At 33.8% G+C, this 25,277-nt stretch overlaps 2 protein-coding genes across 2 annotated transcripts in view; one reads left to right on the forward strand and one right to left on the reverse strand.

Moving 5' to 3' along the window:
• The window catches only part of LOC129804471 (heparan sulfate glucosamine 3-O-sulfotransferase 5), a 271,187-nt gene that overhangs the window by 173,597 nt on the left and 72,313 nt on the right, over positions 1–25,277 (reverse strand). The gene's annotated exons all lie outside the window — the stretch shown is intronic.
• Positions 776–21,574, forward strand: LOC129804456 (palmitoyltransferase app). Its single transcript, XM_055851773.1, has 7 exons — positions 776–988; positions 1,788–2,079; positions 5,944–6,289; positions 6,373–6,484; positions 8,329–8,762; positions 12,949–13,012; positions 20,635–21,574. Exons 2-7 carry the CDS (start codon positions 1,901–1,903, stop codon positions 21,336–21,338), a joined length of 1,839 nt encoding a protein of 612 aa, XP_055707748.1. The 5' UTR covers positions 776–988; positions 1,788–1,900; the 3' UTR covers positions 21,339–21,574.

Raw genomic sequence — 25,277 nt, forward strand, 5'->3', positions numbered from 1 at the left:
TTGCGTGCAAGCGCCAAAGTCTCAAGTTTGAAATGTATTATTTTTAATACAAATTGATTTCTTTATTCCTTCTTGTTAAGGAGTGTTGCTTGGGAGTTTATATGCAGTTTATCATCTTCATTTTCACTCAAATCATTCTTATTCCATTTTAAAATAAGTAAAAATGTCAAAAATGTAGACACTGCTTTGGTGGCCTATTTCGGTCACCTTCATTCTTAAAGTTCCTTGACTTCCCAGAATTTTTCCAGTGTCCTTTTCACATTATCTTGTGGGTCGAAACGACATTTTTGTTATGTTTTTGCATTGTATGATCTCTGGAGTACGCAAAAACTAAAATTCATCGAAATTCGAGGAACAAAAAAAGTGACCGGAATTGCAAGCCGACCGGAATTTAGCACACATACCCTAAATGTTCTCTAGAATCAGCCTGTCTTTTTGGTTACTTCTTTTGTTGATAATCTTAATAATTCTACAAATAATTTTGGATTTTTGGGAGTCATTCTAAAATTCTAAATATCTAAATAAGAATCTAAATGGACATCATTGGACAAACGGCTGCTCTTTTTGCTGGCCTTTAACTATCATTAAAATATTCACATCTTATCTCGAAGTTGGTTTTTATGATGTTAAGCATTAATTTAAAAAGAACAAATTTATAATCTTATTTTTTCAACAGAAAATTTTACTCGACCCTTTTGGAGGGAATTTTGAATTATCTTCAAATCAAGATTGCAGTGTTTGCTTAGAGATGTCGTTGTTTCATACAAAGGGGATTGGGTGGCTCTCTGACAGCGCCATTCTGAGCCCATTTTTCAGAACGAGAGCAACGAAGGGTTGCATATTTTGCCCAAAAAAATACTCAAACTCGTGCGGAAAGTGCGTAAAAGTTGTGTAAAATAGTGCAGAAAGTTCTCTAGAATCCAGTGAGTGTTTTGTTGTATCTATCGAAATGGTGAAGGCGTGAGAAATTGAGTGAAAATTCAAAAGGGTAGGTCAACAATCAATGTGTTGGTGTGTGTTGTTCTTTTTCCTTGATTGGGGGGCTCCCCAGACTGGCAGACAATATTTGCAGAGAGATTTTCTGGCTGTCTCATGGCCAGAAGACACCCAGTGGCACTTGCCCTAAATTGTTTTATGACTTCACCGACGAAGAGAGATCCAGTTTTGAGAATATGGAAGAGATATTGTGGTTTGAGATTGTTTGTCAGGTTGATGACGATCTCCTTTTTGGTGCTTTTTATTGTTCCATCACTATCTCTCCATTATCACCATTTGTCGCACGGGGGCCTTATCGATCTACCGGGGACTTGGGGGGAAAGCAATAACTGACTCATGGTGGAGTTGACAAAGTTCGCAGACTCACGCAGAAGAGGATACATGGAGAGGTCGCAAAATGAGAAGCGAGAGTGAGTTTGTGGCGCCAATTGAAAGGCCTCCCCGGAGTGAGAATGGTATTCATCCATCCGGATTGAATGAATTTCCTTCGCTTCGATGATTTCGCGATTTATTCATCAAGGAAAGTGACTGTGGAGATTCATTTTCTTCCCAATTCACCTCAATAATATTCCCTCGTGATCTCTCTGGCTCTTTTCGCTCTCTTTTCTGCTAAATGTGGGCCCCATGTGTACAATAGAGGCTGATGTCTTTTCCTCCCCCACCCACAGAAGTACACCTTTTCTAATCTTATCTCTCTCCTCACTATTTGCTCAAATCCAATCAATTTCCCAACATCTACTAAAAGTGCCTATTTCTGGCCACATTATTCTCTCAACTCAACCACTCGGCAGGAAAGCAATGCCAAGGAAAAAGCCATGAATATACTCTAGCGCTAGAGATTGCGAGGGCAGAGCCAGTGAGTGATTGCGAGAACACTCCGGAGGATAACACTTTCCCTGAGCAGATGAATTTGCTGTGCTGGACCATGGCGCCGAATCCGCGTATCACGAGGAAGTGGGAGATCTTTGCGGGACGAAATAAATTCTTCTGTGATGGATATCTTATGACTGCACCACATTCAGGCATCTTCTACCTGACCGTTTTCCTCATTACGGGCACCAGTGCGCTCTTCTTCGCCTTCGAGTGAGTTAGCATTAATTTTCTTTGGTATTATTGTAGTTAATCCCATGATTTTCTATAGGTTATTGCGTGGGAATGATTATATTTTGGGCTTCCATTGATAAGAACGGGATATCTCTAAAAGCCCACAAATTATTGCAATTATCGTACACACAATCAGACTCTTTAAATATTTGTTTAATTTTTATTTCATAGTAGCAGTAAAAATTCTGAATTGTAAAAAAATACCTCGTTTAATAATTTAAAAATACGGCAAACATTTCTTAAATCGGAAAAACTAAATTAGCAGTAAAAAGTTAACCTTTTAACCCTTTAACGACGAGACACTTTTTACAGACTGAAAATCAAATATAAAAATTAAACTAAGAAACATAATCAATGATAAATCTTACATCCCTTACATCTAACCTTCGAAAGTCCAACAGAGTCTGATTCGGTGTATTTTGTTCTTCTATGGACAATAGGGACAAAAATAGCCCAAAAATTCAAATTATTTTTCTGACAATACCAATGAATAATATTTTTCGCTTTAATGAAAAGTATTACGTATGAGTATTGTAGTTTTTATTGCCAAAAGGGTTTTGCTTTAAAAAAATTGGAAGTATAAAAAATAAAGTCAATTATGAATTTAAGAATTTAAAAATTCGCCATTTTTGAGCTTAAATATTTACTGCATAGCAAATAGCTAGAGACTTGCAAAAAATATTCTAGATTTTTTCAACATTTTTTTTTTCAGAAAAAAAAATAACTAGGTAGTCAGGAAAAATTATTTTCTTTATGGCACACCGGTGTTCCAATCGTCCTTAAAGGGTTAAGGATGAGAGGGTCAAAAATCGGAGGTCAGAAAAAGCCATTTTTTCAGACCTTTTAGGGCAAAACACAACTTTAGATGACCGTAGGAAAAATTTCATTTTCGTGTCACCGGTGACCCAATCGTCCTTAAAAGGGTTATAAGTGGTTAGCAAAAAATTAAAGATGGTCAGTAAAAAGAAAATTATGCCAGTAAAAAATTAAAAATGAGCAGTAGAAATATTTAAGTTGATCGGCAAATTTTTTATTGACCATTTTTAATTTTTTACTTCACAAATTGAATATTTCTACTGCTCATTTTTAATTTTTTATTGGCCACTTTTTATTTTTTACTGATCATCTTTTACTTTTTACCGATCATGTTTTATTTTACACTGACCACTTTTTATTTTTTGCTGATCAATTTTCGTTTTTTACTGACCCCTTTTAATAAAATACTGTTCTTTTAAATTTTTACTGTCTTTTTTAACTTTTTATTGAGTTTTTTTTAAAATTCTTTACTGACCATTTTTTTGTATTTTTTACTGATCATTTCGAATTTTTTTGCTTTTACTGCTCATTTATTCAATGCCTTTTTATATTTCTTAAAAATAGAGTTTACGTCTTTATTTGAATTTCTGATAATTTTCCATCATTTACCGTTTACCTGTTCTCAACCGATTCATAAATCACTTAAAGAGGATTCCACAAAAATGTTTTAAGAGTTAGAATTAATTTTCGCCTGGAAACACTGTGCAACATCAAAAAATGTGATTTCAAATGACCGGTATTTTCGGATTCCTTGGTGTCTCCTGAGTGATAACTCCGAAGAAAGTTATGGTCTATCACGTCTAGTTTCTGAGCTAGATTAAGATGAAAATATTTAAGAAATTGGTTAGAAATATTTTATGAAATTTGTTTTTCTCTCAAAAATGGTACATCCTGGGATGTTGGCGTCAAAGAATGACTCAAGGATGTGTAGAGGAGGACTCAAGGAAAATTTTCCTGGAACAAACCATATCCCTATCTCCTCATTTTCCCTGAAGTATTTCAGATTTTCCTCATAAATCCCTAAATATCCTTCAAATCCATTAAAAGGATGCATAGGACGACTTGCATCGTTTATAAAAATATTCTCCTGAACATCATAGGATCATAAAACTTTCCATTATCCCCAGAAATTATGCATTTGAATTACTTTTGAACATGTGGACAACTCAATAAATCCAATTCTCTCGCCATCACCACTAAAAATAAGATATAGGAAGAAATATTTTATTAAACATATTTTATCCAAATAACAGTACATCGTAGGATGTTAGTATGGTGTTAATGTCAAAGGACATTCTGTGTAGGGGGACTCAAGGAAGATTTTCCTAGAAAAAAACTATATCCCTATTTCTTTTTCCCCTGTGATTTTCTAGTTTTTCCATTTAAATTCATCAAATTCATGAAAAGGATTGTTTGTAACGACACGACTCCCATATATAAAAATTCTTCTGAAAAAATGAGTAAGGATCTCTGAAGATCTTAGGATGCTAAAAGTATCGTTATCTAGAAATTACATACACAAAAAAAAACATCTCAGGATGTACCATTTTTGAGAGAAAAACAAATTTCATAAAATATTTCTAACCAATTTCTTAAAGATTTTCATCTTAATCTAGCTCAGAAACTAGACGTGATGAACCATAACTTTCTTCGGAGTTGTCATTCAGCAGGAGACACCAAGGAATCCGAAAATACCGGTCATTTGAAATCACACGGAAAAAGTTTTCATTTTGTTGCACAGTGAAATTATCGAATCATAACCGATTCTTTACCTCTTCATAACCGCTTTAAACCCATTTATAAATCATTCAAAATGTTGCCCAAAACACACCTAGGGAGTAATACAATTAAATTTCAGATAAAAGTTAGTTATGGGTTATGAATCGGTTCAGTACCAATTCAGAATCGCAAATACCATTCAGAATACCAAAAAAAAATCGCATGACGCGTTTTCGAGTAATTCCAAAAAAAAAACATGGTTTTGGTGGGGAAGGGGGAGGGTGGGGAAACTGAGGGACATGTTAACGATCCTTGGGTCGACTTATGCTCCCCCGATTATCCTAAGTCGCTATCTCTAACCGTTTGGCCTCTAGAGCTGGCAACAGTCGGACGGATAAGTGTTCAGATGTCCAAAATTCTGTAAAACTACGACCCCTTGGAGGGTAAGGAGTCGAAAAATCAAAGTCAAGAGATGATATACAGTGGTGGCAAAAATAATAGGACCACCACTGATAATATTTTTTTACAGTAGAGTCTCGCTATAGTCCATATTTGGTTTCAAATTTGACACTGGGTCGCACTATAGTCCATGTAATTTTTTAAAATTATCAACGATTTTTAGTATTGAAATTGCTCGACGGCTTCCACTTTCTTTGCGATTGTGGTACTTGTCCTTGCTCTCTTCATTGTGGATCACAATTTTCACAATTGCTTAATAAAGTTTGCCAAAATTATTAAAATAATTATGCATGTCGCATACTAAAAAACATAACCTAACTTAAAATCAGTCTTTTGAAATCAATGGTCGATAAATTGTGGACTATAGAGCGATGGCCTATAGCGAGACTCTACTGTATTCCAAAGCGTTGAAATAATTTTGAAGTAGAAATGTTCAAATGATATCCATACGTCGAATAAGTGTTGCTTTGGAAATTAGAGATCTCTATTTTGACGATATTGACATATAACACGTGAATGGTGATAATCTCTTCGGACAATAAAATAGGACCACTGTAATGAACTCAAATTTATTTCAAGTATTTTAAAAATAACAAAATTTTAGTGTAATGTCAATAATTATTTAGTGTCTTGACAATTATTTTTCCAAGTTTAAGGGAACAATTTTCACAATTTATTCAACTTTTTTTTTTAACTGCTATTCTGAAATAATGCAAAAATTAATAAAATTGTACGTCTTTTGCAATCTTCCGTGCAATTTTCTCTGATAAAGAGATTAACTTATCTCACAAAGCTGTAGATTTACATGTCATTTTAAAAGTTTTTTTTTTTTGTAAATTTGCGTTAAAGCTGCCCTTTTCTGGCGGAAAAAATCACACCGGCCATCCCGGTAATCGGTGGGATACTCTATGTCTTCACGATGAGCTCTCTGTTTCGCACAAGTTTCTCGGATCCGGGAATAATTCCGCGAGCATCACAGGATGAAGCGGCGTACATTGAGAAGCAAATCGAGGTGCCAAACTCCCTCAATAGTCCAACCTATCGACCTCCACCGCGCACCAAAGAAGTCCTTGTGCGTGGTCAGATCGTAAAACTAAAGTATTGCTTCACGTGCAAGATCTTCCGACCACCACGAGCCTCTCATTGCAGTCTCTGTGACAATTGCGTGTCACGATTCGATCATCATTGTCCATGGGTGAGTTTCTGAGAGTTTTGACCCAGAAAACCCTTTCAGTTTATTTTCTATTTGGTTTTCTTCTTTTATTTTTGTCTTTTCAGGTGGGAAATTGCGTGGGGAAGCGTAATTATCGCTTCTTCTACATGTTCATTGTCTCTCTGGCATTCCTAACAGTCTTCATCTTCACCTGCTCAACCACTCACATTGTTCTGTGTAAGTTTTGATATTGTCATTTTTCACCAATTTGCCGTTCAACTTGGCAATTGTCATGGACAAATATTTGCCTATTTACCCAACCAACTGGGGAAGAATAACTTTTGGGCTTTTCTTCCATGCGCAGTTTAATTGCTTTTAAGAGTCATTTGGCTGGGGAAACACCACTTGATGTTGGCTAGATAAGAGATTTTAGATTATACAAATGCCATGCAAAATTTAGGGCAAGTGACTCAGTACTGAAACATAAACTCATTTATTTTTAGTGATTTGACTACTGTACATTGGGTTCATCCGTAAATTCTTGCGTTTTTCTATAAAATATTTTCAGGTAACTTACGATTGGAAAGCAAGAAAATGATTTTTTTTCACAAAGTAGTACTTATAATGCTTTTAGTGAATAATAAAAAAAGACATTTTAATAACTACACTAAGAAGAAAACTATAGAGTTGAAACAACTTTATCGTCGAGTTGAATTAACTCGAAGAAAATCGATGTAATTATTACTCTTTTTCGATGTAAAATTTCATCTCGACTGAAGTATATGCTTAAGTGTTTTCGTTTTAAGAATATACTTCAGTCAAGAAGATTTCCATGTAACAAAGTTCATATGGAACATCAACTAGAAATATATGCCTAACAGTGTTTCATGAAGACATTTCGCTCGGAACATAAGGAACTTAAGATCAAGAAAATAATCATAAAGAAAATGATAAAATATAAAAAAAAAAAACATAAAATTGCAAAATCTATCTATTTTGGGATTTGAAAGAGTTAGGGAAAAGTGACCTGCCTTTGAATGCGGCAGCCTTTAGATGCTTCAATTTTTCTCTTATTTACCCAAGCTTAAAATTTCATTTTGTTAATCGAAGTTAATAAAAATAATTAATAGTGTTAACTAAAGTTCACAAAATTGAATTTTTGCTTTGAGAAATAAGAGAAAAATTGAAAAATTCAAAGGCTGCCGCATTCAAAGGCAGACCACTTTTCCCTTAAAAAGATTTTTTAACTCTTGAAACGAGTTATTTTAACCCTTAAAACGAGTTATTTTCAGTCTTATAGAGTTATTTACACTCTTTTGTCATGTAAATTTTAGGATAACAAAGTTTGACCTTAAGTGACCTTAAGTTCCTTATGTTCCGAGCGAAATGTCTTCATGAAACACTGTTAGGCATATTTCTAGTTGATATTTCATATGAACTTTGTCACATGAAAATCTTCTTGACTGAAGTATATTCTTAAAACGAAAACACTTAAGCATATACTTCAGTCGAGATGAAATTTTACATCGAAAAAGAGTAATAATTACATCGATATTCTTCGAGTTAATTCAACTCGACGATAGAGTTGTTTTAACTCTATAGTTTTTTTCTTAGTGATTGAATAGGTCAGTGAGCACTGGAATAATTGCCCGGAGAAGAATTTTAATAAAATCAAAATTTTAATATAATCAATTTAATTAAAATTTCACTTCATTTAAAGCTATATGGGATTGTATTTAAAAAGTAACTAACCAAAAATAAAAAGTAAATGCGAATAGAATATTGACTTAAGACGGGGTCACTGAAAACCGGAAGGTGGTATCTCTTATTATTTGACCTTTAGAGTTAGATAAGAAGCATACAACATAATTTAACAATTGAAATGGTCAAACCTTGAAATTTTAATGAAAGTGAAAAGCATTTTGATGAAAAATACACAAAAAAAAATGATGAAAGAAAAAACTGATTGTTAATTTTTTTTTAAGAGAATTATATCTTTTTAGCTCTTATTAGCTAATTAACACTAAGCAGATTTACAAAGCAATAGACAATCTCATGTGGGATTTAAATGCGTGTTTCAGTGACGAAAGATCGAAATGATTTGACACTGGAAGCAATCAAAGAGAGCCCCTTCAGTCTCATTATTGCCATCATATGCTTCCTGTCCGTGTGGTCGGTGATCGGTCTGGCGGGCTTTCATACATACCTCATCACCAGTGATCAGACAACGAATGAAGACATCAAGGGCTCCTTCTCTTCCAAGGGCGGACAACATGCTGTCAATCCCTATTCACGGGGCAATATCTGCCTCAATTGCTTCCACATTCTCTGTGGGCCCATTCAGCCGTCTCTGATCGATCGACGGGGCATTGTGACGGATGAGTACAGGAGTCAGATGTTAATCCCCGAGCCATATATGTCGAACGCCCCCATGATTCCGCATCAGCCAACGGGGACGCAGAATACAGAGTCGCCGGGTGGTCAGAAAGGCAATGGGAATATTTATGATATGGATGTGAGTTTTTATGACAATTTTTTTTATAAACTTTAATTTTCATTTAAAATTGCAAATTTTAATTTTATGCCAACCCTCTTTTTACCGTTTCACTTTAAAGTTTTCCTTATTTTAAAATTTTTGGCATTTTTGAAATACTCATGAAACTTTGGCATTTTAAAATCGAAAACGAATTTTTGACATTTTAAGGATTCTTGGAATTATTTGATCTTTATCTTGGTTTTTTTTTCTCAAAAACTAAGGCAAAGGTTTTTGGGTTTAGGTTCTCTGTAGGGCAGAATCACATTAAGAGTAAAATTCTCACTGTATTTCGTTAATTTACGCATACTCATTGCAATTCTTACGCAAATTCTCGATTACCGTATTACTTTATCTCATACTCGGTGGCACTAGTAAGAAAATTAAAGAAATATAACTAAAATTCGATAAACGGTCGGCAAAGAAAACTGTACGATCAGTGGCGTACCAAGAGATTTTGGCGCCCGGGTCGAATATCTTACCAAGCGCCCCTTGCCCCTTCAGCCTGAAATATCTACTGAAATTTTACAACTCATCATTTACCTATTTATTAAATGTTCGTCTATCGACAGAATATCTTCACAGCACATATTCTTGAACTATTCCTGATGCCGAAAATGGACAGCTAAATTTTCAATGATTTTCGCTTTTTTTTATATTTTGCAAAATGTGAAAAACTTGTTTTTTTTAAGTTTATCTCGAAATCTATCGCACCGATTTCGTATATATTTTAGGCTTATGTTGTGAAGCTATTGCAGTGTAGACCTAATTTAAAAATCTTTAATCGGTATATTAGTTCCCGAGATGTTGAAATTTGAAGCAAAAAACATTTTTCAAAAAGTTTCTGTTTTTTTTTTATTTTTCGTAAAAAGAAAACTCAAAAGCTAATTGAATAAACCAATTTAAAGAAAAAATCCATAACGGTACCATCAGAGACGCTGGTCTAGAAGGGAGGCATTACGTTTCGAATATTTTGGGTTGGCTTTAGCAGAGCAATTATTGTTAATAAGTTACAAACAAAGGAAAATGAAGAGAAAAAAAACACAAAGAGAAAAAAACAGAAAGAAAAGTTAAATCAAAACAAGAAAAAAATCTTAGACTTCCGAGCCAAGTAATAAGACCACAGAGAGAGTTCAGACGTTCTGGAATCAGGGGGAATCGAGTTAAAAATGTAGATCCCGTGCACAAAGAGAGTTCGTTGGAATCTGGCATCCCGCGATCTCGGCACCATGAAACACCGATACCTGACAGACGCCCCCCAACTTAGCAGACAGAAGAGGTAGGACGGAGTCGAGATCAGAGAAAGGCGTAGGATAAAGAGCATAGCTCTAAATTCAAGATACTGAGGCAGGTCACACCCCACAATAGACTGAGGTACAAGGGAGATATGGTCACCCCGCTTCAGATTGTAAATAAACCGAAGAGAGTCATTGTAGGAAACTTTAAGATTGCGTATAGATTCAGCGTCAGACTGAAGAAAATGTTATTAAATGTTATTAAAAATGTTATTATAACGTTAAGTGTAATATGCACTCGAAGAATTCTTCGCGGATCTTTGGAACAACCACGGACTCTCGCGAAATTATTCGCGGACTGTATTTTTTGTTCATAGAATTTTCCTTATTCCCAAGGGGAATTACGCACATTGTAAAACCATTTTCAGACTAGAGGTTTAGCCTAGTTTTCGAAGGTTTCAAAATCCTAAATAATAACCAATTTAATTTGTTCCTTTGATTCAAATAGATTACTTTACCTTAAAAGCCCATTTCTAAGTCAAAATTTTCGAAAAATTTTCTATTAATAAGAAATTTGAGAAGTTAAGTCTTGTTAGGTCTGAAGCCCGTATAAGTATAATGGGTGCTCCAAACGGATGTAAAATTGTAGGCCTCCAGCTCTTATGGTTTCCGACAAAAAGGGACTATTTCTGCTCCAAACAGCTGAAAAGCCGAAGCTAGAGGAGGAGAATAATCCGAATCTCGTCAGATTATTCCCTTGCTCTGGTGAGAACTTTCTGGGAAATTCTTCCACTGTTTGGACTGACTCTCATCTGTTTTCACAGCCTCTAGTAACGGTTCTTTCGAGCCACCGGGCTTAAGGCAGTAATGCCCCCTTGTGTAGGCTACCCCCGGGGGTGCCTCGAGAGAGTTTAACCAAGGTTAGAAATAAATTTCCAACCTTGCAGTCCGGCAAATAAATGCCTCTAGGGAAAAATTCCTCCAGAAATATTCTCAAATCCTGCCCTAGGTCTTAAGGCTTCTTGAAGAGAAGCCGCTGTTTCCTGGCAGTAGGGAACCAATTGGCCGCTGGTAATCCTTAGGCAATAGGATGCCGCTGGTCTTGGGCCAAAAGGGAGATGCGATTTCTCTGGAACAAGCACTCTCGTGCTGCTAGAAGTGAAACTCAGGAATCTCTATCGCAATCTGATTTATTTAACAAAAATTAACCCTATTAAAGTGAGGCTTGTTTTGTATACTTCGTAAAATGACTCGATTTAACCAAAACTAAAATCCGTATATTATTAGTTAGACTATTCGTCTCTAATTGAAATGACAGGACATTCCTAGTAGTAAATGTATCTAAAAATAGTGTAGTAGTCCTTAAATCCTTTAAGGATAAGTTATTGACTTAAAAAGTAGGGGTAACGAAAACCCTTGTAAAGTCTTGGTGAAGCCAAAACTTTCCAACTTTTGTGTTGAATTATTCGTATCCTTTTTAGGATGTGAGGACATTTGATGAACATCCTAGCGATTTAACTATTCAAAAGTAGTTCGATATGAATTAAAACCCATTATTATCCCTCAAAGATTAAAAAATCTTAATTTGAAAATAATTTGTATGAACGTGCATGTTCATCTTGAACAGGGACTATAAAATTCATTGTATAACACAGTGCAACTAAGTTTTCTCGTGTTCTTTCAAAGGACTGCTATTTTCGGTTTTTTTTTTGGTGTTTCTTGAGAATATCTGTCAGAGAAACTTATGGTCCATCTAGCAGAGTTTCTGAATTAGCTTAAGATGAAAATCTTTCAGAAATGGGTCGCCTACATATTTTAACACCTTAAGTTTTCACCGTTTTCACCGTCTAATCTAATTTTTTGGCGCCCCTAAGTTTTTGGGCACTAAATTTAAATGTCCTAATTTTTAAATACCTCTAATTTTTTGTGTCATGTTTTTTTCTTTCTAATTTCTTGGCGCCTAGAAGCTCTAATTTTCTAAGTGTTTATTTTTAAAACGTCTTCATTTTTAACGCTTTAATCTTTTAGGTCCTTAAATTTTTTGGTTGCCATACGGCGCCCATTATTTTTACAGCGCCCGTGTACGATTAATTTCTCTTACAGTTTGTTTTGCTCTTCGTTTATCGAATTTTTGTTTTATTTCTTCAATTTTCTTATATTATTTTCACCTAGTGCCACTGAGTATGAGATAAGGTAATACGGTAATCGAGAATTTGCGTAAGAATTGCAATGAAAATGCGTAAATTAACGAAATACGGTGAGGCTACTGCGAGCATTTTATTGTCAATGTGATTCTGCTCTTAAGGCTTAAAATTAAACTTTATCATTTAGTGGCCGTAACATGATGGAAATTTTCGAAAGAATTTATATTTTTTATTTCCCTGATTTATTTTATGGAAAAATTCTTTAAAAGAGTAGGTCATGAAATTTTGGAAATTATCACGAAATACTTATCAGATGCTAGGATGATTAACTAACGGATGGAGCATTTTAATTCAGAAATGGTATATTTTTCTAAGTTCTTTATAATTTTTAAGCTTTAGATCCTACAAAAATAAATATAACTCGAAATGGTAGGCACATGTATACAGAGAATATATTTTTATTGAATTTAAAATGTTACTGGTTTTACAAATAGAAAATTTGTCAGAAAAATTCAAAAAAATGCGAATTTTACGTCTTTTTCATATGGGTTTTAGGAACTGTTATCCCCGTGCAATCATTATAAATTTTGTGCTAATAACATAACATTAGATACTCTTTCATTTGGTAAAAGTTTTAAAATGATTGCATTTGGTTTTACACTAAAACTAAAAAACCACTTAAGAAAAAATATACCATACTTTTGTACCGAAAATGTATGAGAATGCTCCGCCCTGATCAGATGACGTATTCTGTCAAATGTTTTGTGATTCTTTTTGTCTCTTCGGCAGGTGGAGGGGAATCCGTCGGGTACGGGTGTCTATCGGCAACGCAGCTATGATAATCTCCACAATGGTAAGTGTCCGTCAAACCGTCCACTATCACGTCATATTTATTGCGACAACACCGCGGCATTCCATCCGCCCGCGATAATTCAAAACACCGCTATTCCCTCCAATGTCACCTACTTTTCGCCTCAGAAGCGATTTTCAATGACCACTAAGATGATACAGCATCAGTATCCTTATCACAGAAATCGCGCTGTAGTTCGCCGGGAGACAGATCAACGCAAGGGCTATGCCCACGATGATCTCGATCTCCGGGTGCACAGTGTGACTGTGAAGAGGGTCAAGGGGGAGGAGGAGGGACGTGGGATTGAGAGTGAATTGGATCCAATGCTGAGTCACAGGCATTCACAGCATTTTACGCCAAAGAGAAGACCCATTGTCACGAGTCCCATTCTCAAGGGACATCGTAGGCTGCAGAGATACTCCAATCTCTATGAGTATGCTTTGCAAAAAGATCTCAATGCTATTGATGAGGATTTCAGTGACACCTAGTACACAATTCACATCTGAGAGTCTCTGAAAATTAAGTTGAAGTGAAAATTAAGTTTTTTTTTCAAGAGATTCCAGGAGAATAGATTGAATTTCTCTGCAAAGAATTGCAATTGAATTTTAGGGACACAAAAGAATACTCGTGAAGCTTATGAAATAATACTTGAAAGAAACTTAGGATTGATGGTAGATTTTTCAAAAATCTATCGCGAGAAATAGTGTTAAATGAGGAAAAAATAGAAGTATAGGAGTGAGGAATATTTCCTGAGGAAACCGCGGCCTTAGAAGATAAGAAAAAAAATGTAAGACATTTTCACTTGGTTGCAAACACTATTGATCGAAAGACACCTCTTCTGAAATATTCAGGATATTTGGGAGTCTCGCGTCAAATTTTAATTCAACAAAATTTTTAAGTAACCGACTTTAGCAAGAAACCCAAAGAAGAAAGGGCTTGAAGTAATAAAAACGTAATTTTTATGTTTTATTTTCTGATATAATAACTACCAAAATTTTTACAAAATGTTTATGGAACAAGCGTTTTATATCTATAAAAAATTTACACATAAATATATTCTTTTTATTTGTCTAAAAAATCCATTTAAAAAAAAGAGTATCTTGAAATTAACCAAAAATTACCCTGGATTCAGTTGAAAATTACGTAGATCTTTCCATATGAAATATAAATTAGGGCAGAATCACATTGACAATTAAATGCTCGCAGAAGCCTCACCGTATTTCGTTAATTTACGCATTTCCATTGCAATTTTTACGCAAATTTTCCATTACCGTATTACCTTATCTCATACTCGGTGGCACTAGGTGAAAATAATATAAGAAAATTGAGGAAATAAAACGAAAATTCGATAATCGGTGAGCAAAAAAAAACTGTAAGAGAAATTAATCGTAGTTTTTTTTGCTCACCGTTTATCGCATTTTCGTTTTATTTTTTCAATTTTCTTATATTATTTTCACCTAGTGCCCCCGAGTATGAGATAAGGTAATACGGTAATCGAGAATTTGCGTAAGAATTGCAATGAGTAGGCGTAAATTAACGAAATACGGTGAGGCTATGGCGAACATTTTATTGTCAATGTGATTCTACCCTTACATTCAATTTCAAAATCTGAATTTATTATTTATTAATAAATGCTTTTGAGGAGGTGTTGAAAAAAATGCATTGGTTTGTTCGAAAACAATATTTCTGTCTACTGCCGTCTCAGCAATGGTGGTCAACCTCCAGAGGTAAACGATGGAAATGCTCTCTTACAGTTTCAATAAACCATCTTTGGGAAGTTCATTTCAAAGACCAACTTTGTACAAAGAGAGACCTGGGTACGATCATATAGAAAGACCTAGGGTAAATTAAGCTAAATCAAAACCTGCTCCAAATGGAATTTTTTCGCTACTCCAAATGGAAACATAATTGTCTTCACGATAAATACAGTACTAAATTATTATATTTATATATTTTCTATACCACAGTTTCAAACTGTTTCAAAAGAAACCGCTCTTTTCGTAGTTTTTCTTCTTTACACATCTAAAAAAGTGAAGAAATTTTAAAATCTAAATTGAACATAGTTAAAAATTACCCCATTTTACCTCAATTCATTTCTTTTCTTCTTTCTCTTAAATTTTATTGGAATTATGTTCATTTTGATATTAAACATTTAAATAAGGAAAAAGCGGAATATCGTTTTTAAGGATTTTTTTCAGTTTCAATACATTTCTTTTTCTTAAAATGTCAAGAATGAGCAATGGTTGCAACCAATGCCGGGCAAAATCCTAAAGAAACAAAATCCCGGAAAACCAAAATCCCTTAAGTCAAAATACCTAAAGCCAAAATCCTGAATATCAAAATCCCAAAAGCTAAAATGATAATTGCGACGAAATTATACAGAGGATAATGTGTAGAATAATTTCCTAAAAATTAATTCGGGATTTTGGCTTTCGGGATTTTGGTCGTTTCTTGTTTTAACGGTTCTTGTTTTTAATGGTTTCTTGTTTTAACGGAAATCGGGTCCATTCGGGATTTTAGCCTTTGGGATTTTGGCGTTCAGGATCTTGGCTTTCGGGATTTTAACGTACGGGATTTTAAACGTTCGAGATTTTAACATTCGGGATTTCGACCCATTTGGGAATTTGACTTTCGGGATTTTAGCCTTTTTGAGATTTTGGCGTTCTGAATTTTAACGATCGAAATATCGGCCCATTCGGGATTTCGGCTTTCGGGATTTTGTCGTTAGAGATATTGACTTTCGGCACTTTGGCTGTCGGGATTTTGGGTTTTCGGGATTTAGCAGTTCGGTATCTTTGCGTTCGGGATTTTAGCTTTACCGAATATTGATTTTTTGGAATTTTGGCGTTCCGGATTTTGACTTTCGGGATTCTGGCGTTCCTGATTTTAACGTTCGGAATTTCGGATCATTCGGGATTTTGGCTTTCGGAATTTTGGACCATTTGAGAATTTGACTTTCGGAACTTTAGCCTTTTGGCGTTCGGGATTTTGACCGGGATGCGGTTCCAACATTTATGTTGGTTTAACAAACTTTCGTTGTATAAGCAGAATTTTTTAAGTATTTGAAAAACCGAATCATTTTTATTTTAAATTGTTATGAGTCTGAAAATTTATTGAGAATTTACAAATTTCTCACACTGAATGTTTTTGCACTGAAACTCATAAAAGCTTAGTAGCTAAAAATGATCGTAAAATTGTACAATGAGCAAATTGATTTTCCATTTTTTTATATCAATTTGCAAGCTTCATTAATACAATTTTCTATCAATATATCTGAATATTTTGGATCAGGAAGTTCATTGAAATTGATTTTCATATGGAAATGATCAAATTGATTTTTTGTAAAAAAAATCAATTTAAATTATCTTTCGACGATCAAAGTGTTTGTAACTTATTTAAAAGAGTTATAATTTCTTTTAGAATTATTCACTTCTTCATGATAAAATCATCTGTTATTCTTTATTGAAGGGAAAATGCTCAAAAATCCATTATAAATGGTGTTAAAGGGTTTAATTAGGAAATAGAGGAGAAAAAAAATGGAAGAAACAATTGGGATTAAAAATCGCTTTTGACTTAAACCGAGTTCCTTAGGTGTTGAAAACACAGTTTAATAAATAAATAATAACTCAAAGAAAAATCAACAAGAAGAGGAAATCTTAAAAGCAAAATATATTTACACATTAATATTGAATAAGGAAGAATATTGTATTTATATTAGAGGTATTAGATGGTTATATCTATTTATTCGCCCTTGAGACATTCAAGATTTGTAGATGAAAAAAAAACAATTTTGAGAGAACAAATATTATTCATTGATCGAAAGGGATTTTCCTTCCAAAGAACATCTTTTTTTTCTGTTCAACTGCGTTAACATATATAATTTTCACATATTTTTTCTTTCTTTTTCTACTCTCACACTTCTTGCAAAACTGATGAGAAAAAAATTTTTTGGGAGAAAGGGGATTTTTTTGAGGGTGAGTGTTGCCAAACAGAATATCAACAAAAAAAAAAGCCCAAGAAAAATACTTTTAGCTGGATATAACAAAGTCACCCCCAAAAAAGACTTGACGCAAGCTTTAATATCAATTTTAGAGTACGCTCGTGTTTTTTTTTAGACAGTATACATTCCTTTTGTTTTTTTTCTTTTATTTAGAGATAAAAAAAGCTTTTGCTGTGTCACCAAAAAGGACCTCTTTGAACCTGGGGCTATTTGTGGAATTCTAGAGGGTGGAGAGTTTAATGTTACACTTCCCATCACCCCTATAATCCATCTCTTTTGTGTGTAATCTCCCTGCTAAATTGTCACCTTCTGTGGAGTGGAGTCTCCTCAAAATAGTCCCCAGACTTTACAGTATTGTGTTGAAATATTTTCTGCTTGAGTCATTCTCAAGATACAAATCGCAATTAATTTTATTGATTAACTTTGTTGATGAATTAGTTTGAAAAGGAGAAAAGTTGACTAAGGAACACCACCAATCAGTTTTTCTACAGTTAGAAAGGATTAAAAGGTTCAATTTTGAAATTAGAAGAAAAGAAGGGTTCAATAAACCCGTTTATAAAAAATATAATTAAATAGCTGAGAGTGAGCGAGTATTAGCTCACTCTCATAGGAGATCTTCAAAACATATTTACAAATGTAAGCCCCAGATTTTCCGACTGCCAAACCCAGCGGGCATTTGATCATTTGACATCCTTCGATGTCACCTTTTGGCTTACCCTCGTGTGTTAATTATATTCGAACAAAAATTACTTATCGGTAAATACCCGATTCATTATGGGTTCACAACCGATTTAAACCAATTTATAAATCACTCAAAATATTTCCCAAAATATACCTCAGTGGTATTTTAATTGAATTTCATATAAAACTTATTTATCGGTTATAAACCGGTTCATTACCGATTCAAAACCGATTGGAACCGGTTCAGTTTTATAGAAAATTCCAAGACCTTTCGAACGAGCTCAAACATGACCGCATTAGCTTGATAAATGCGCTCTCTAGTGTCTTTTTAAACTTTGACCTTAAAAAATCGTTATTAGGAATGATTCAACGGTATTTTCGTCTAAGAATGAAATGTCCGCCTGGGTAATCTCTAAAACATATCTAAAAAATTCAAAAAATCGCAAGACGCGTTTTCAAGCAATCCCCAAAAAATATGGTTTTGAGGGGAAGGGAAGGGGTTTGGGAAAAATGAGGGGCATGGTAACGATCCTTGGGTCAACTTATGGGGGGGGGGTCCCCCGAAGGTCCCAAGTCCCTATCTCTAACCGTTTGGCCTCTAGAGCTGGCGACAGCCGAACGGACAGACGGACAAACAGCGTGAAATTTCTCAGAAATCGTCTGAAACGTGAAGATTTGTTGATAAAATTGATCTCCGGGGGGTGGAAGGTGGAAATTTTGGGGGGGGGAGGAGGTGAAAAAATCGAGGGATTATATATACAGTAGACTCTCGCTAATTCGGCTCTTTTAAGATCGGGCTACTTTTTAATTCGGGCAACGGTTACTTTTGAAAAAAGTTTGTTGTCATTTTTCAAGTTTGATTAGGATTATCAAATGAATCAAATGTGCTCAAATTTGGCATGGTTTGTCTTAGTTTTGATGTGATTTTGCATTATTGAGGGATTTTCATGCAATTTATGTTATATATGAGTGTGTAAACTCAATATCTATATGCACATGAATAAAAAATCGTTGCATTTCAAAAAGTTTGTCGCCGGAATTTCTGTCTAATTCGGCTGACATTTCCGTCCCATATGCCCGAATTTGAGAGAGTCTACTGTAAAATTTAGTTAATTAAGAAATGGACTTTCATTGAATAACATCAAATATTTTCATCAAAAATATGAAATAATGCAAAACAATTTCTCTTAACATTAACAAGTTTCTTAAGAATCCCATGTTTTTGTTATCACTGAGAGAAATCGGAAAAAGTTAAAATAACATTCCGGAAATGTTAATTTTACCCTGCATTATTGATCCGAAATCTGTGTAAATATTATGCTTTTTAGGTGTATTAGGGGTTAAAGTTACCCTTTTTCCTGTTAATTGTACTCTTAAAAAGGTGTAAAATTAACATTAAAAAATGATGATATATTTTTACACCTAAAAAGCGTTAAAGTTACGAGGAAAAAAACTTAATCGCACTTCCTTTTTTTCCTCCGTGATGATTGTTTACCTTGTCGAGAATTTCTTTCAATAACTTAGAATTAATCAAATCGATACAAAATCACATATGGTATTCTGATTCGTTAGATTAGAGGTCACGATATAAGACCCATTTTCCTGTTTTAAATAAACTCATAATTGCCTTACAATGTGATTTTACTTTAGGTGGCAAAAAGTGCTTACATGGCCAAAAGGGCTGACTCTACCCTACTTTTCTTTAGTTTTTCCTGGATAGGATCAATTCGTGCTTATTTGAGAGTCCAAGACCTTTCAAAGAAATCAATACTTGTCCCAATCGGTTAAGAAATAAGCTCTGTACATTTCATTTTAGAAAACTGCTAGAATGAACGGACCAAAGGTACACTAAGAAAAAAACGGGGGTGCGATTAACTTTTTTTCCTCATAATTTTAACACATTTTAGGTGTAAAAATATATCAACATTTTTTAATGTTAATTTTTGCATCTTTTTAAGGGTAAAATTAACATGAAAAAGGTTAACTTTAACCCCCAATACACCTAAAAAGGGTAATATTTACACCAATTTCGGATAAATACTGCAGGGTAAAATTAACATTTCTGGAATGTTATTTTAACTTTTTCGGATTTTTCTCAGTGTATCTTTCCAGCATAGGCTAACGGCGTTATCACACTTGCACATTAAAATTTTAATGTGGTTCACATTAATTGTCGCTTGTGAGCGTAAAAATATGTTATTTGTGACTTTGAGTTACTTAATATTTGGGGTTTTTCTATTTATTGATAAAGAAGTGGACTTGGCCTGCAAAAATAAGTTTAAATTTACCTAAAGCATAAATATTTTTCACATTAAAAAATTAAAGAGAAAATCGCATTAATTTTTCGCATTAATGCTATAAATCAATTTATATCAAATTTTGCGGACCAAGTCTACCTTTTTATCAACAAATAGATCAAATTTTGAATATAAAATGATTTAAACACACAAATTACACATTTGGACTCTCACCAGCGACAATTAATGTGAATCATATTAAAATTTTAATGTGCAAGTGTGATAACACAGTAAGAGCTACTAAATGCATATTTTTTTTTAAATTAAAAAGGAACTAAATATTTCAACACAATACTGTATCACTCTGCATTTTCTTGTTTTGAACATCTCTGTATAATAATTTTCAATGTGCTTCATTGTTTCTTAGAGGCTCGCTGAATGCACCAAAAAACAAACCAACTAGACACTCTGTGTCTCCTGTCCCCAAATGAGAAAGATTTAATATGAAAGGAGTGAAAGTTAGAGGAATGAGAGCTTTAGGCATTGTGTGGCTTAAAACCAAAAAAAAAACCAAAATCCTGCATTTTGTGTGTTATCAAAATAAAAGAAACACAAATTATATTGCAATGAAAAATTCCTTGAAAGATTTGCAAGAGATAATTCCTCAAGATTTACTGAGGGAGAAATTTTATTAATTAATTTTTCAGGCAATTCCAATAGTGTTGATCATCTGGTGGAGAATGAAATTCCCCTGTCGACGATGCAGAGTCCGGCAGATGAGAGTCGTGCGGATAATCAGGTAAGTGGAAGCTACACTAATCTCTTCCGGACATCTGTGGATGCAGAGGATGAGGAGCGTGTGGCAGGAAGGCAGGAGAGTGGAGGAGTACATGTGGAGAATGTCTATAGCAATATTCCGACAAGTCCAGAGGAGGATCCAACAATGCATGTTTATTCCAATGTTGGCACGGGCAATGATTTGAGTTTTGATGCCAATAATAGTCTCCTCGTGGCTTCGTCCACTCTCCTGACCGATGATCTCGATCTGGATGATCCGGCAACTGCTGCCAGTGCCTATCGAGGTGATCAGGTGACCACGAAGGCGTCCACAAAGACGCCAAGTAAGAGTGGGGGACATGAGGAGAGTGCCAAAATAGCAACGACAAAGAATGGGGATGTGGGACGTTCAGGTCAGAAATCCAGTGGTCAGACAGCCATTGAGATGAAAAATGTGATACCGTCTGTGGCAGATAGTGTGCACACAGGGGCAGGCAATAGCAGCACAAATCGCCTAAGAATGCTTCATGACACCACAATGATTGACACTGCCCTCGATCTCGATAGCCTGGATGGATCGAGTCTAGGTAACAATTCCAGTGCGTGTCTAGTAAAAACGGCAGCTATCGTGTGAGATTTGCATAAAAGTTAAACCTGCATTTTATCAAGAAAAAAGTAAAAGTCCACCTTTCTTCCTCAACTTCTACTTCTAAACTTTATTATTATTATTATTTTTTTACAAGCGAAAAATCCATAATTCTTTTCTTTTTTCTCACTACACCATCTTCTTCTTTTTTTATACCATTTGTAAATACGTACTGAGATTCACGTCTACGGTTAATTTAATTAATTAATATACGTAAATAAGAATATTTTGGTCTCTGAGGAAGGCAAAAGGCAAAAAAAAATGGGGGAAAAAGACGAAAAAAATATTTACAAAACAAACAAAAAATCGCAAGAGATTATAAATGGAGTTTTAAATGAAAAAGAAACTAACGAAAAAAATAGTACAATTAAGTGAGAACACATAGAAAATCATCAATATGGTATTTCATTCTGGGAATGTGAATTTTTCTCGTTTTTTTTGGTAAGAAATTTCTCAGAAGTTATTCTATACAGAAAATAATAAGGGAGATTCTGGGATCCTTTCTAATGATTTTGTTTAAAAAAAAAAAGCTTATTAAAATGAGTTTTTTTTTTGAGAATTTAATCTATTGAATTCCATCATCATCGAAAATTAATTCTAATTAATGAATTTGATTGACTTTTAAATACCAAAGGAAAATGTTTTTAATTGGCCAGAGTTGCAGTTATCATGGTTATCATAGATAAAAGATGAGAGATGTTTGCATTAAAAATAAAATTATATAAGGAATACTCAGGAAAATGTCACAAAAATTCATTTCATTCATAAATTCATCTGTATTTTTCTTAAAAACTATTTCACTTAAGTTATTTTTAGTTTTTTTTTGTTCTACTACTGCTTCTACTTATTGGTTCACGAAAAAATAGCAATACCCTATATTTATTAAAAATTCTTATATTATGGTTAGAAAATGCATATACAGTGGTGGCCAAAATAATAGAATTAGGGTGAAAGGAACGTCTATTGACACTTTAAGAACTCGTGTCAGCACCTATTGACACCCTACTCTGTACCATTTGGGATATGAAATTTGAACATCTCTGTTTATAGTAAAATGTATATTATAGAAAAAAACGTTATATTACTTATATTTTACTAGATACATTAAATAATTTTCAACATTTTGACAAAAGTGTCAATAGGAGTTCCCTGTCGAACAGACGTTCCTCCGACCCTAACTCCGCAAAGACCACTATTTTACTTTTAGCATTTCTGTTTATACCAATTCGTTGAAATAATTTTGATATAGAAATGCTCAAATAATTACCTTACGTCATTTGATCGTTGATGAACTCGATCGACACTCGTTTGACTTGAAAATCGACCACCACCCTTTGAAATTTCTACTGGTATTGGGATGGCAAGGCGCGATTGGCTCCGACGGGTCGACTGGGCCTTGACCGCTTCCGGGGCCTCTCCCTTACCAAGGTCAAAATATTATTTATTCATTTGCTATATACTATTACTTTTAATTACGTTTTTGAAGTTTTTTGTTTGACACACTTTTTCTTCTACTTATTTTTAAATTTTTTGGCTATGCTACATGTATGTATTCAAAGAAAACGCTTCTAGTGCCCAAATCGTATTCACTATCCGCTAGGATACTGTCAACTAAGCCTCACTAGCTGTAAGGAATTTATTATATTCCATCTCTAAATATGTTTCTGTATGATATGAATTCAAATGTAATTTTCGAAATTATATATATATATATATATATATATATATATATATATATATATATATATATATATATACGTCAAATAAGTATTGTTTTGGCCACTAGAGGTCTCAATTTTTCACAGAGTAAATCAATAGTGAAATTTTGTTTGAACAACACGATAAAACCACTTTCATTTAAATTACAGAATGTGGTCTATAAATCGAATAAGTTTAAATAAAGTCATATTTAGAAACCATAAATGACAGTTTTCCAATTTTTTTGGCCGAAATGAATGTCACTACACTGAGAAAAAAGAGGGTGCGATTAACTTTTTTTCCTCGTAACTTTAACACTTTTTAGGTGTAAAAATATATCAACATTTTTTAATGTTAATTTTACACCTTTTTAAGGATAAAATTAACGTGAAAAAGGGTAACTTTAACCCCCCAATACACCTAAAAAGGGTAATATTTACACCGATTTCAGATCAATACTGCAGGGTAAAATTAAAATTTCCGGAATGTTATTTTAACTTTTTCGGATTTCTCTCAGTGTATTGACGTATTCTGTGTAAAATAGAGACCTCTAGCGGCCAAAACAACCCTTATTCTACGATTCTAATAATTTGAAGATTTCTACTTCAGAATTATATCAACAAATTGGGAAAAAATACAAAAGTTAAAAAAATATAAGCTTTGCAAAGTGATTCTATTATTTTGGCCGCCACTGTATACTTGTTTTTTTTTAAATAGAATTTTCAGTAATATCGAAAAGAGAATAAGTAAATGCCATTTTGTCCCTCAATTCTGAGATAAATCGAATAGGGTAGAGGTGATTTATTGGTCTTATGGCCATACGAAATATCCACAGTAAAAAATTTCGGCACATATTTGTTCCAAAAATTAGCTCGTCCACGGACACCATAATTTTTGGCACAATCTTGTTCATTTTACAAGACTCAAAAAGATACCCAACATTAGTAACGAATTTGTCCCAAAAAATAGCTCGTCTATTTAGTATAAAATCGTATCCCTCCTCTCACTCAGTCAGCCGTCACCAACGAAGCGAAGAGGATGTCAAATCTGTGGCAATTTTTGTGCTACATGGTTTCACTTTTTTAATTCGAGATTCCCTTCCCCTCTTGCTGCCAGCACTCGCATATGATTTCGTCATGCAGGCGTCTGTATAAAACACTCTCAAGTTGATTTATATTTGATGTTCCTTATGAACTTTCGCCACCGAAATCTATCTCGACTGAAGTATAGGCCTTAACTGTAAGACGAAATCACTTACACGAATTTGTCCCCGACAATGGGAACAAATAGATTTCCCATATGAGTAATAATTTCGTTCCAAAAATTACCTCGTCCACGGACACTGAAAATTTTTCTAACAAATATGTTACAGATGTAGGAATAATATTGTTATAAAGAAAATGTACCAATTTGTTCCTGATAGTGGGAACAAAACAGCCGAGTGCTACAAATTCTATTCCAACTTTCAGGAAGAAATTTATATAAAACGAAATCAACTCAAATTTGTAGACATTCCACCGTATCATAACGGTTCCAAAAGAAAACTCTAACAAAATTGTTATCATATTTCGTAACAAAACTGTAAAGAAAACTTTTTGGAACACACAAATATCTTCTCTAGGTACAAATTGATTCCAGAAAAAATTGTTCCAATATTTTGGTCAGTTTCCAAAAGTTTTTACCGTGTACATACGCCTACAATTTGTAGTATTCATTGTTCAATGGTGATGAAAAATTTTTGTTTGAAATCTTACAAAAAGTCAAGTAAAGTAAGAAACTAGTTCAGTTTTTATTAGGCTCAATAATCATCGTAAAGCCTGGGACGCGTTGCTACCCCTTTTGACATTATGCTAATAAATCTCCTAATGATTTAAAGTATTTTTGATCGGTGTTTGTAGCAGTGAAATATTTACATTTCATTTAATTTATACGAAACAGATTTTAAAAGCTATTCTAAAAATTTATCTCAGAAATGAGGGGAACAGTTTTTTTAAATTACTCAAACGTATGCTATTTTAGGAATTCAAATAAAATCAGAAGATTACGAAAATCATATTTTAATGATAGAATATATTATTCTCCTTTTGTTTTTCTAAATCTGACATTTTTTTTAAAAATATTTTTCAATACATTTTGAGTTTTCGAGGTTTTAAATAATTAAGAATATGCTTTATTAATTTTATTTTTATCGCCAACATTTTGAAAATTCATTGCAAATTATCCCGTTTG

This window comes from Phlebotomus papatasi, chromosome 2 (assembly GCF_024763615.1).
Source record: "Phlebotomus papatasi isolate M1 chromosome 2, Ppap_2.1, whole genome shotgun sequence".
Lineage (NCBI taxonomy): Eukaryota > Metazoa > Arthropoda > Insecta > Diptera > Psychodidae > Phlebotomus > Phlebotomus papatasi.